This window comes from Plecotus auritus (genome assembly GCF_963455305.1).
Source record: "Plecotus auritus genome assembly, chromosome: 12".
NCBI lineage: Eukaryota > Metazoa > Chordata > Mammalia > Chiroptera > Vespertilionidae > Plecotus > Plecotus auritus.
Genome location: NC_137778.1, coordinates 22,233,129 through 22,246,723, shown reverse-complemented (window position 1 = coordinate 22,246,723; position 13,595 = coordinate 22,233,129). Strand labels below are relative to the sequence as shown.

The window sequence follows — 13,595 nt, the reverse complement described above, 5'->3', positions numbered from 1 at the left end:
ATGACTCCCTTTCTTCAAAGAGCCTGTAATCCTAGCAGAAGAAAGCTGCTTGTGAAGTACCAAATGCCTCAGGAATGATGTAAGTTCATTACAATGAAAATAAGACCCCAGAAAGAACCATGGGTGTTTGGAGGGGGGGAGGTAGACAGGACCCTCATTGAAGAAGCGATTGACCCAGGCCTGACGTGTGTGTAGAACCCCTGTCTCCAGAAATGCAGAGCCTCCTGGGCCTGTGCTCTCTTGTTAGTACCTGGGTCACCAGAAACGTCCCTTCAAGGGTTTCCTGTGGTTCTGGCCAGTTGTGCCTGTCTTTGGGGAGGACACAGTCCACTGTGATGTCTCTGTGGCATTGATGGTTAACAAAGGAGCCGTGGCATATAGACAAGCTGTGAAAACATTCATTTTATGTTTTCAGGGTTTGCGTTTTGCATGCCAAGCTTATTTGGAGATAGATTTGATTTTTACCCAAAGATTGTTTTCAAGACCAATGGTGTTTTCTGACTGACTTCAGTAGGGTGGGAGAATTGTCCCACTCAGATGATATTGAAGTTGCTGGGGGCCCATTTTCTCTGTTAAAATGCAGAATTTGAGTAGATTTGTGGTCCTTGGACCACACTTGAATATCACTGATAGGGTTTGCTGCCTGTAGTTTTCACATGCGCCTTTAGATGTCTCCATCCTCCATGAGATTTGCTCCTAGAGTTCAACCCATAGGCAATGTTAGCAGTTTATTGAAACTAGAGGCTGTCTAAAAACTGGATTCATTGTTTCCTTTTAATTTTTTAAATGTTTTTATTGATTACAGAGAGGGAGAGAGAGAGAGAGAAACATAAATGATGAGAGATAATCATTTGATTGGCTGCCTCCTGCACGGCCCACACTGGGGATCGAACCGGCAACCCAGGCACGTGCCCTGATCTGGAATCAAACTGTGACCTCCTGGTTCATAGATCGATGCTCAACCACTGAGCAACACTGGCCTAACTCTTCCATTTTGATTCATTGTTTCTATGTGGTACTGATTCTGGTGAAAAAAATATTTAGCTCTATTCCTTTTAGAAAAGGAAATGTCTTGAAATCAAGTTGCTTGTCCAAGAATATTCCAGCTACCTACTTTATTTACCATGAATTGCAAAATTTAAATCAGAATATCTTAGAAATTAGCAGTTAGTGCTACATGAAAGTTACAGTAAAGAGATTATTATTTCCACAGTCTTAAAATTTGGATTTTTAAAAATAAACAGGTTAATTCTAATAGTTTTATCACCACACATTCACCTGTAAACTTCACTAGTATAAATAAAGCCATTCAAACTTCCTGTGTACCCATCCAGAGCCTTGTCCAGGGCGAGGCATATGTGATAATGAAAGATAACATATAATTGAATTAGCCCATTGATCTTCACAGCATCTCTATAAACTGACTATTTTATATTACCCCCATTTTATAGGTGAGAAAACTGAGGCACAGGTCAGTTAAGTAGCACCCTAGGTCATATAAGAAAATGGTAGGGGCCAGTTAACCAGCATATTAGATTGCCATTCACACTCAAACAACATATACTGAAAGAGTTAATGTTTTCAATTTCTGACTAAGTATAGCATGTTCCTTGGTAAGTGTCCCCTGAAGGGTTCCATGAGCTGGACTGGACATAATGTGGACTTGTGGACTGGGCACTGTTCTCTGGAAGGTTTGGGTTCAATTTTGACATCACTCTGAGTGGCTAAGATGTACAATATACTTAGATAACAGTACTCTACAGTCTGGCTCTCGTATCCTAACCAAGGTACTTGCCTGATTCTGAAAGAAGATCTGGTGAGCTGCTGAGGAAGGAGCAGAGACTGGGAGGAACAGGTGAATCAATTTGCTTGTGACGATAGTGAGACATGGCACTAGGATTCACTGTACTGGCGGGAGAGTCCAACCTCAGAGCCATTGAGCCTATGACAGTAGCCAAGTCCCATGGACCCTATTAAGCAGTTTCTTAAGACAAGATGGCTGTAGGCCAGTGAATACAGTAAGTCAGGTGACAGAAAAATGCTTTAAGCTCTTCTGAAATCTAACAACCTGGCAGGATGCACGTGTTATGGGAAAGGAAGGCCCTCAGGTCTTTTGCCAGTGGTGTCAGAAGCTGCTCATGGTCACAAGCGCTTAAAAATTGCAAACATAGCCACGAAAGTTTCACACAGTGTTTCTTTTTAATGAGATCTGATTACACTGACGTGAGACCTTATGATTTCCCCATGACTCTGGGAGTTTCCAAAACCCACATCTCCAGATGGGAGCCCACAGCTTCCTTTTGCTTGTGCTGATGCCCAGCTGAGGAAACCTGCTGGTGACAGCTGCCAGGTTCCTTTCCCTTCGTGGAGGAGCCAGGCCCCTTCTCCCTCTCAGGGCCTCCTCTCCACGCAGCTGACCATGCCGGCCAACCCAGCCTCTGCCGCTGGGTGAGTGGGTGCTCCGGTTTCCTCTAACGGATTGGCAGAAAGTTGATCTGACACTGGCAGGGCACAGAGGGTGCCCATATTCGGTGGGCCTCAATGGGCCCCCAGAGCTGCCTGAAAGTAATAAACAGGGGCCGTTTTCACTTAACCCTTGTAGCCACAATCAGCTCAGAATAGACCGCTGCCTGGACGCCCGCCCCTGGGATGGGCGGCGCTTGCTCTCAGCCTCAGGATGCCCTCTAGGCCCAGCCTAGGTTTCGGTTTGGGGCACCGCCTCGCCCCGGGTCACGTGGGGCTGCAGTTCCTGTGGCAACTCCAATCTCCAGCCAGCCGACCTGGATTCAGCCTTGGAAGGGAAGCTCAGGTGCCTGTGGATTCCGGCAGCCCGGACTTTAAAAGCCGAGCGAGCCCTGGCACGGGAGCAGCGGGAGCTCAGCCGGATATGCCTCGCGGCCTGCGGAGCCAGCTCTCGCTCAGGGTCCTGCTGCTGCTGCTGCTGCTGCCGCCGCCACCGCCACCGCCCCTGGCGGGCGCACTGGAACTTCACGACCCGGCTGGGCCTGGAGAGGCGGCCGAAGAGCCCGGCTCTGGACAAGCCTGGCCGTCCTTCTCCTTCCGGGACCTGCGCAAGTGGGTGAGGGCGGCCGGCGCCCTCTCCAGACGGTACTGGGCGCTCTTCAGCTGCCGCGTGTGGCCCGAGACCTGCTCGTTGGACAAGGAGGCCCCCGCGGAGGCCCTGGGTAAGACCCGGGGGTGAGATGTGCCCAGGCGCACTGTCTGGGGCCAGCAACTTCAGGATCACCCTGCAGGCGCCTTAGCAGCCATCTTTACTGCTGCCCAGTCCCGGGAGGACCAGGAGGCCTCACCCCTGCCACCCTCCCCCCAGGTACAGCCGTCTTAGAGGATGGGCCCGGCTGTCCTCTTCTATGTGGCTCGTAACTGACTCCTCCAGACAGTTCACACCTTGATGGCTTCAAGTCCCCTTTGGACACACCCAAGTCCCTTTTCCTCCTCTGTTGCTTAAGGAGGTGGAGCCTGGGCTAGGAGTCCCAACCTGAGTTCTAGTTCCCATTCTGTCACTGTCATGGACCAGATGATCTCTGAGGCTTTTTTCGGTCTGTTAATAATTTTAGATCTGGTAACAGTACTGTAATGGTGCTCTACACATCTTTTGTTAGATCTGAGATTTCTAATTTCCAGCGTATGGTTTTTGTTTTTTGCCAATGCTGGATATATTCAAATTGACATTTGGCAAGAAGAATTTAGAGGCCTTTGGGTTTGGCTATGATCAGATTTGGAATCCAGAGCAAGTAGGAAGAATGATGATCACCAGCGGACTGTCCCCAACTAAATGGCCAGCTCCTTGCAGGCAGGGTCTGGGCTCCTTGCCACCCTGGCACAGTGCCTAGGGCATGTTTGTTGAATCAACCGAGACTTTCCTGGAGCTGCATCAATAGCAAAGCAAGAGGTGTCCACTCGTACCCAGGCACAAAGCAGTGAGAATGGCTCTGGAGGGAGGGCAAAGGACTGGAAGGACTACGTGGGCAGGGAGGGCAGGCTCCCTCTGGGCCCCATGCTGTGTCTCTCACAGCCCCTCCTTTTCCAGGCTGGAGCCTTCCCCTATTGGGCCAGCAGTACCTGGATATCCTGACCACGTGGTACTGCAGCTTCCAGGATTGCTGTGACCATGGAGACTGCAGGGTCTCCAACAACTTCACAGGTTGGACCTTGCATGCCTCTAAGGGGATAGAGATCTGTGGGAAGGGGAGGCAGTTCAGGGGAAATGGCTAAGGTATAGGGAACCTTTCCTCATCCTTCCCACAGCTGGCAGCACTTTCTTCTGTCCCCACCATGGCCCCTATCTCCAAACCCTGCAGCCTCATGGCCGTGAGGAGGGAAAGCCTACCAGAAGACTTTGCACACACTGTCAACAGGTGTTTGCTGAATTGAGTTAAAATGAATAAAATGAGGGCGTTCTGAAACTCCCAGGTGGGAGCAACTGTGAGCATGGCGTGTGAGGTTCCTCCTCCAGAGAGGACTCTCCCAACCATTCTGAGGGTCTTCGGGGCCTTCAGAAAGGATGAATCCATTCTCTCCCTAAGTTCAATGGTGACTTCTCAAATTCTTCAGAAAATAGCCCTCGGGTCCCTTCTGCTGCCAGGTGTGCCCAGTGGCTTGTTCTGAGGCCAAAGTGATCCCACCTCAGCGATGTTCAGAGGTGTTCACTCAGCTATTGCTGAGCCTGGTGGGGACTGCACTTGTGTGCACCTCTCACTGTGGCCTCCTCTTTCCTACCCCTAGGCCTACAGTCGGACCTGAGTGTGCGACTGCATGGCCAGCATCTGGCCCGGGAGCTGGTCCTGACAACAGTGAGGAGCTACTTGGAGCTGCCCCGGCCAGACAAGGCCCTGGCTCTGTCGTTCCACGGCTGGTCTGGCACAGGCAAGAACTTCGTGGCACGGCTGCTGGCGGAGAACCTGTACCGGGATGGGCTGAGGAGTGACTGTGTCAAGGTGTTCATCACTATGATCCACTTCCCTCACCCCAAGTATGTGGACCTGTACAAGGTGAGGCTGGATAGTGCTGGGGCTGGAATGAGGCTTGGACAGCCCAAGGTGCAGCCCTGTGCTGGGGGATGGGCTCTGGAGAAGCCTAGGTGTGGGGTTTGGGGGACAGGGTCCATTTCAACAGAACCTGTAACCCACAGAAACATCTCCACACAGATGAGGCCCTGAACACGTGGAGGACTGACATGTTCCACACCACTTGTCCCGAGCTGTCTCCTTACCTGCCAGACACTGAGCTTAAAAAGAGTCTGTGTGTTAATTTTCTGTGATAGTAGTGGAAGTTGTAGGAAATGTGGAACAGAGGAAGGCAAAAGCTTTATCATGACCTTCCCACAGAGACACAAGTAGTTAGCATTTTGGTGTGCTTCCTGCAAGCCTTTCCCTATGCTGCTTGATGTCACTGTCATTAGAGTGGACAGAAAGTTGCATATCCTGTTTTTTTAAAGAAGTCTATCATATCATAAGTGATTTCCCCCAACAAGTGGAGAGAGAAAAACTGTCTTTGCTGCTCTGTTGTTTTGGGTTTCTTCCACTGAGATGTAGTATTTAAAGTAAGCTGGACAATGACCAAAACCCACTGCAGCCTGACAGAGGTGTCTGTCTCTGGCTTTCAAGTACAATATTTGGAATGCGATAACCTGGGAAGATTAGGTAAGCATTTGAGGAGAGATTGCCTGAGTCACTTGGCAGTTTCAGTGTGGCCTCAACTGTCCTTAGGGCAGGCAGCTGGTCAGCCAGGCCTCCCCAGAAAAACTAGCTGGCTTTGCCTGTGGCTTCCTCACCATGAAAAATGACATGTACACTCACACCCTGCACGTCTCATCACACACACACTCAGGTCACAGGGCACTGAAGTCAGGATCCAGGAAGGCTAGAGGCAACAGTGAATATGGGCTCTGCTTAAACACCCCAGCCTGGGGCAGACCCTGATCTGATGAACCCCACAAAGCAGCCTCTTTTCAATTGAGGACTCTTCTTGCCTGAATGGGGAGCCCCAGTTCCAAGTAGACCCAGATAGGTCCTTCCCAGTGGGAGCTCTGCTCCTGGAAGTTCAAGATGGGACTGTGGCCACCTCTGGTACTTGAGCTTGTCTCTACCTATGACCCCTGTATTAGAGCCTGATTCCTACCCCTTGGGGAGGGTGAGTTGGCTGTTAGTTCTGAGACCTCTTCCTGGAGGGGAGGGAGCAGGGCCTGCTGTCTGTTATCAAGAGCAGGCAAGGCCCTCACCTTCTCCCTCTCCCAGGCTAGCCCCACCTCCACCAGTTTGAAGTTGGTAGTTCCAGGGTAGAACCCAGCCCTAGGCAATCCACTGCAGATGCTTCACCAGGGTAAAAGGGCGCCTCCCCAGGGCCCTCTGTGCCACCAGGTGTCCCCAGCTGCTCCCTGTATTCTGTGCAGGAGCAGCTGACAGAACAGGTGAGGAAGACGCAGGAGCATTGCCACCAGACCCTGTTCGTTTTTGATGAGGCTGAGAAGCTGCACCCAGGACTGCTGGAGGCCCTCGGGCCACATCTGGAACGCCAGGTCCTGGAGAACCACAGGGCTGAGTCCCCTAGAACCATCTTCCTTTTTCTCAGGTAAGGTCTGAGGGAAAACAGGAGGGATGGTGAAGGGAGGAAGAACTTCTGTCCAGGTGCTGTGTGTGCCAGGCAGCAGACCCTTTTCACAAGGGAAACCAATAGAAGTGTAGTCGAGAACATAGAAACCTAGCTGCTTGGTGTCGCCACCAGGTGGGGAGCCTTAAGTCTCCGGCTCCTGCCCTGATTCTACCCCCAGGACACTTCTGAAGGACTGTGGTCCCCACTTCCCCCTAATGGCCAGCTAAGTACAGACTCACTCTGGTGACTGGCGTGGGGAAGAGCAGCTGCCTCTCATCTAGCCTCCCCCATTGTTCTCAGGATGGTGGGATTCCCCTCATATCCCCAGTCTGCACAATCCCACCAGTACACAAGGGTTCGCTTTTCTCCACACCCTCACCAGCATTTACCTCATCCTTTTGATAATAGCCATTTTCACAGGTATGAGATGGTGTCTTCATTGTGCTCTTCCATGAGGATAAGTGATGCTGAGCATCTCTTTGTGTACTCGTTGGCCACTGTTATATCCTCTTTGGAAAAATATCTATTCAGATTCTCTGCCCATTTTTTAATCTGCTTGTTTGGGATGTGTATTTTTTTTGCTGAGCTATATGTTCTCTATATATTTTGGATATTAACCCATCAGATATATGGCTTACAAGTATTTTCTCCAATTCAGTAGGTTGCCTCTTCCTTTTGTTGGTTTCCTTTGTTGTACAGAAGCTTTTTAGTTTGATGTAGAGCCACTTATTTATTTTTGCTTGTTGTATTTGTTTTTGGTGTCAGATCCAAAAAAAAATCATTGCCAAGACCAATATTAAGGAGCTCGCCACCTAAGTTTTCTGCTAGGAGTTTTAGAGCTTCACATCTTACATTCAAGCATTTAATCCATTTCGAGTCCATTCTTTTGTGCGGTATAAGATGGTGGTTTAGTTTCATCTTTTTGCATGTGACTAGCAGTTTCCCCAGCACTATTTATTGAATAGATTGTCTCCCCCATTATTTATTCTTGGTTCCTTTGTCATATATTGACCATATACACGTGGGTTTGAGTTTTGTGTTCTATTCCATTGATCTATGGGTCTGTTTTTATGCCATTATCACACTGTTTTGATTACTATAACTTTGTAATATAGTTTGAAATGTAGCTCATATACTGGGAATTCCCCTCTTAGTGGGGCATTAAGTTTTCAAGTCAGCAAATGAGTTCAAAATCAAGTACAAACTACCTTGGAAAATTCTTAATGTAGACCCAAAGGGTAGTTTTCCACTAACTACAACATGGTGTGTTCTCTCCCCATCCTTGGAAAGTCTTTTTCTTCTCTGATCATGAGAGGAAGTTACTGGCTTGAAATTCAGGGATAATGTGTTGAGTGAGAAGTGCTCTGTGTCTCCCTATGTGCAAGCCCACCACACAGGAGCTTTCCTGTTTTGTGCTCCAAGCTCTGGAAAAGGCTGTGCTGAGAACAGGCTTAGAAATCAACTTGTCCAACCCTCTTATTTTATGGAGGCTCCAACTGGGAAGGTACTGCCCAAGGTCTGTTAAAGTCTGGGTCCCTGTTGGCCCAACTTGAATGCTTCACAAGCCGCTTCTTGCATTCTGTGGAAGACAAACCAGTTGTTCCCTCCCCAGGCTAGTACATGCTTGCTAGGGAATTTTCCCCAGCTTTAGGTGCACACAGATTTGGAGAGTGTGAAGGATGAGCTGTGGAGGGCAGGTCCTCTTTCACTGTGGACCCACAAGATGAGACCAGTTTAAATAAACTGTTGTGATTTCAATGCACTGATGGCAAGTCCTTCCTGGTCTATAAGAATGGCTTATGGGACACTAAACTATAGTGCATGGTGGAGGGCAGGAGGCCGACCAAGGTGGTTTTAAGAGAAAAGCAGAAAGATTTGCTGATATGATCGGCTCTGTGTTATTGACCATCTTCTGAGGCAGCCTAGAGGCTCCTTACAGCTTCTCCACCTAAACCCTGTCAGGTGGTGGGAGTCCAGGGGACCCTCTGAATTACTGCTGCAGACACCAGTCCTTCCCCCACAGAAGGATGCTGGTGACCAGCTCATGATTCTCACTTTGGTAGAAATCCTTTGACTTTGTGCATAGCTTCTCCTTCCTCTCACTTCACCTGAGCCAATTCTGCCTTGTGGCTGCAGCTGGCTGTTCCTCCACATGGGCTCGGACCAGTTCTCAGCACCTGTGCCAGGATTTCCTAAGGTGACCCTGCTGTATCTCTAACAAATGTTTGCCATTGTAGTATTTTGGTCTCTATACCCCCTTGCCCCCTCTCCAGTGACTCAGAGGGACCATGAATGGTGGAGGCAGGGCAGGGAAAAGGCGCCCTGTGGGCCTATGCGCCCTCAGGGGGGCTAGGTACCACCACCCAAGGGCCAGCAAGGTTGCCACCCTTTAAACCTTGAAGGTTTTCAGTTATCTAGTGATGGGTAGGGAAAGACAATGTATTTGAATCTGTTAAAGAACAAAACTTCAATCAAATAAATTTGAAGAGCTAATAGGCTTTATTAAGTGGTTCCTGAATCAGGCAGCATCCCTTCTAGTAAATAGAGATGCTCTGAGAAGCACGGAAAGCGGCTGGCCAAAAAAGGACCGTTCTGACAAGGCCAGCTTCCGTCGGGGACAGAAGAGGGCCTGTGTGACAGGTCAGGCCAGTGGTACTGACCGGAGAGGTCTAGGCTTGGTGCCATGAGGCTTTCAGCACAGTGACTCTGGTTTTTCTCTTTCACAAATTTCTGGGCTTGATTTCTAGAATGTGTGGTAAGGACTCCTCTAGCTGAAAGAAAAGCCCAGCTGACTCAAACTTCTAGTGTGAACAACTCACAGCAGTTTCATCCTGAAAAATTTCCTAAAGCTGCTGTTGGAGGTGAGGTGGTAGACTCCACACAGGTGGTGGTTCAAACAGGACATGTAGGGTGTGGAGGCCTAGACTGCCCCAGCCCTCAGAGCCGAGTATTCTGGGCCAGAACACTCACACTGACTGCTGCCACCTATTCTACAAGCATGGAAGGCTCCAGGTGGCCACAGGCAGGACCTTGGAACTCCCAAGAGCAAAGGGACTGTCCATTGCTCACTGCTGTAAAGTAGAGAGGGACATTAATGGCTGTTCTCTCTGCACTGTTGTCAGGAAAAGAAAAGAAAGGACTTGTACCCCAGGGAAGAAACAAATGCACGTATGTTGACTGTGTGGAGCCTAAGGAGGGTATCTTAAATTGTCTAGTTAGTCTCTCACTTTACGAATGTGGAAACTAAGATTCAGAGGTTAGCGTTCCAAAAAGGCCTTTGGGCTCTGAGGGCTGGTGAGATTACATGTTGTCCTACCCCAGAGCCAGGGCTAGTCTCTAGAGGTGACCGTGTCCCTTCAGAACCCCGTCAGCAGGTGACCTGGGAGGATGAGGAAGGCAACCTCTGTCTAAAGGTTGGTGCCGGCGCAGCAGCTCCTAAGGACTAGGAGAGTGAACAGAGAAGGCGCCCAGGTTATGTCGTGGTGAGTGAGATGATGGCTGCAGGACAAAACAAGAGAAATTCGGAAGGGAAGTGAAGACAAAGGTGCAGACAGAAATATCCACTGAGCACCTGCTATGTGCTATACACAGTGTATCTACATAAATAGGCTAAGCTCCTGCTCTCCAGAAACTTAGTGTCAGGTAGATGGTTCTGGGAGAAATGGGGAAGCCACTGGAATCTGTGCTCCTGGGGCTGAGTAAGCGAGTCCTGCACATGCCCCCCTTGCCCTTGATGGGGCAATCTGTGGGCAGGTCTTACCTCAGCTGATGCAAGTGCGGCCACTTGCGTGTGCAGACATGACCTCCCTGGCAGGCCTTGGGGCAGGAGCTTCCCTCCGTGCAGCTGATCTTGTGCAACGGGATAGGGACTCCCCTTGCTGCTGCCAGGCTCTCCAGCTGGGCAAGGAGGCACTGGGTCACTTGGCTGGATGGCCAGCTTACCTGCTAGGCAGGGAGAGAACCAGTCGGCTTCTTCTCTGTGCCCTGGAGCCTGGCACACAGGCCGCACTCAAACGAAGACACTTGAGTTGATGTACCCGGGAGCTTCCTGAGGAGAGCCTGGTTTGTTTAGGAGCTGCAGAAGCCTGAGGGGAGGGGAGAGAAGGAAGCAGCACTGCCAACTCCAGGTGTCCCGCCTCCTTCCCAGCATCCCTGTTGGTGGCAGTAAGATTTCTTCTCACCCTTTTTCTCCTTCATATCTCTAACCCAGTCCTGTGCTTCAGACCTGAAATTCTAGTTGCCTAATGATATCATAGGCACACGTCTCCATCCTTCTATAGTCCACTTCTGTTAGGACGAGGCAGCTCAAGGCAAACAGGTGTTTTCTTTAATGACCTTTCTCTCTCACAGCCTTCAGTCACGGCCCCTCTGAGTTGTGCCTCCTAAACTTACCCTCCCTCTGACGTTGTCTCCTACCTTAGCACTTGCCACACTGTCCTGAAATCACATACACATGGAAGTCAACGGAGAGAACCACACCACCTACCTCTGGGCTCCCGGCACGCAGCAGTCTCAGTGTTTGTCACAAGGGAGCAGGCAGGACAATGTCTCTTCTGTACAGACCTTTGCATTGTGACAAGATCTCCTGGAGGTGGCCCCGCACCTCAGCTTCCATTCTTGCAGTGCAGTGGCCTCAGTGTCAAGTCGTCCACTTGAAACCTAAATATAAAGATGAAATCGGTTAACAAGTTCCTGTCTCTTTTAGTAACCTTGGAGGCAATGTCATCAATGAGGTGGTCCTGGGTCTGCTTAAGGCTGGATGGTCCCGGGAAGATATCACGATGGAACACTTGGAGTCTGGCCTCCAGGCTGAGATTGTGGCGTCCACAGGTAACTGACTCCCACCGGGTTAGAATGTGTGCTTTGGGGCCGACAGGGTACTCAGGACCACAGGACACACCCTGTGATCATCTCATCAACTTCAGGGAGGCACAAGAAAAGTGCCAAGAAAGCTGACCTCCTTTTCTGAAAATGCTTTGAGAGCAGTTTGCCCTGGCCCTGGAGATACTGGCAGGGGCCTGTGGACCCTGGGGCGAGGCCTCCAGTCAGAGGGAAGGTGGCTCTACCTCTGCCATGTCACTCTCTCTAGAGCAGATAGTGCTTGATACTTCCGACAGCCCTCCTGGAGTGGCCCTGAGAGCAAACCTTGCCCAGGCCTTAGGGTCAGGACACCTCTCACTCCAGTTGGGTTCAGATTCCCATGTAACTGTGGTCTTAATTTCAGACAGTGGCTTTGGCCACAGCCGCCTTGTGAAGGAAAACTTGATTGACTTCTTTGTGCCCTTCCTGCCGCTGGAGTACCACCACGTGAGGCTGTGTGCACGTGATGCTTTCCTGAGCCAGGAGCTCCTGTATACAGAAGAGGCACTGGACGAAATTGCCAAGATGATGGTGTATGTCCCCAAAGAGGAACAATTCTTTTCTTCTCAGGGATGCAAATCTGTTTCCCAGAGAATTAACTATTTCCTGCCTTGAGAGCAAGATGAAAACCTGAAGCTGCCTAACAGGACCCTGGGGTCAGCAGACGCCCAGCACTCACTAACACGAGTGGTGTATAAAAGGAAGGCCTTAAATCAGAAGCCAGAGCCATATTCCAAAATGTGGGCCAGGTGGCGAGAGAAACACATCCCAGGGGCTTCTTAGCATCTCTGCTCTTGCCTGCAGCTGCAGGATTCTCAGTGACAGGAAGGGAAAAGGAGTTGTCTTACCCGTGGCAGGTGGGGGTGGGGCCGGCTTTCACGTTGTTGTTGTTACTCTCAGAGGGAAGCTGAGCAGCTTGTATCTGTGACCACAGCAGGGAAGAGCCTCGGGCTGGAAAATATAGGTACACAGAATAATGTTTTAAAAATCATGGCAGTGTAGGCTGAGATTTGTTCTGCTCTGCAGGTTAAAAAATATATTTTTAAAGTTAAGGGCCTTGACATCATCACTGTGCCATATGTAAAAATTAAAATTTTCTATTTTTCTAAAACCTTCAGCCTACTTTCTTAATGGGACCTAGTAATTCTGTTCACTCAGCAAAATTCCAGGTGCCAGGGAATGCTGGTGGGGATGGGGTGGTGGTAACTCCAGCGAATGCGGGGACTCACCAAGCTGACACCAGGTGTCTGTTCTGCCGGTTTACTTCAACTTCGTACTGAAAAAGCTTCCTTCATATTGCTCTTATATAAGAAAATGTCACTCCCATGCTCCCAGCTTTGAAGAGAAAAGTCATTTTTGAGGATTGAATGGCCACATGTACACTATGCCCTAGACACTGACGAGTGCTCACATTTCTCCCCAACACACTTCTGAATTACAGATCAGTCATCACCTCAAGTGTCACCTCTGATTTAAAGCCCTCACCATGAGCCTGGGTAAAGTCGCAAACTTCTGTCTCTCCCCACGGGACACTTCATAGTCCTCACTCACTCAAATAGCTGCCTCCTGGTTAGGGAGCACCTAGCCCGAGCCACAGCAGGTCCCCAGTAAACGCTCATGGGACAAAAGTAAACTTGACCTAACAACAGCGGTTAGATGGGGGCCGGTGTTTTCACCGTCTCAGGCTAGAGCAGTGGTCGGCAAAGTCAGTCAACAGAGCGGCAAACCATGGCTCGCGAGCCGCGGTTTGCCGACCACTGGGCTAGAGCATCTGGGGAGGGATGTGCGGGCCACCCGATCCTCTTACATACCCAGCTCTAAACTGCAATACATATTGTAAGAGGTACATTCTATAGCTTCAGGTTTGAGTCACAGCTGACATCCTTTCAGCACTGGCCAGCCATGTCTGATGTCATAACTATAGGTCTAAACCTCTTACAGCCCAGGAACCAAGACAAACAGCGGAAGTCAGTCAGTGGTTCTGAACACTTCGCTGGGGCCCGAGTGCCTTGCGCCACCTTCCACTGTGCGATGACAGGAAAGCTATTAACCCCAGTATAATCTTGGTTTCCACTTTTGTAAAAGTGAGCAACACAAGTGTACTTACCTCAGAGGGATGCTGT

At 49.9% G+C, this 13,595-nt stretch overlaps 1 protein-coding gene and 1 long non-coding RNA gene across 2 annotated transcripts; one reads left to right on the top strand and one right to left on the bottom strand.

Moving 5' to 3' along the window:
- Nucleotides 1–2,559: 2,559 nt before the first annotated feature.
- On the top strand, nt 2,560–12,584 carry TOR3A (torsin family 3 member A). The gene is given in 8 exon segments (XM_080649005.1): nt 2,560–2,770; nt 2,772–2,861; nt 2,864–3,185; nt 4,052–4,165; nt 4,747–5,012; nt 6,413–6,591; nt 11,318–11,442; nt 11,837–12,584. Coding segments are annotated over 8 exon segments (1,440 nt in total). The 5' UTR covers nt 2,560–2,677; the 3' UTR covers nt 12,088–12,584.
- Nucleotides 11,236–12,825, bottom strand: LOC308237825. Its single transcript, XR_013959483.1, has 3 exons — nt 12,702–12,825; nt 12,321–12,423; nt 11,236–11,271 (listed from the first exon to the last, which is right to left on the bottom strand). It is a non-coding gene; the product is annotated as an uncharacterized lncRNA (long non-coding RNA).
- Nucleotides 12,826–13,595: the final 770 nt, after the last annotated feature.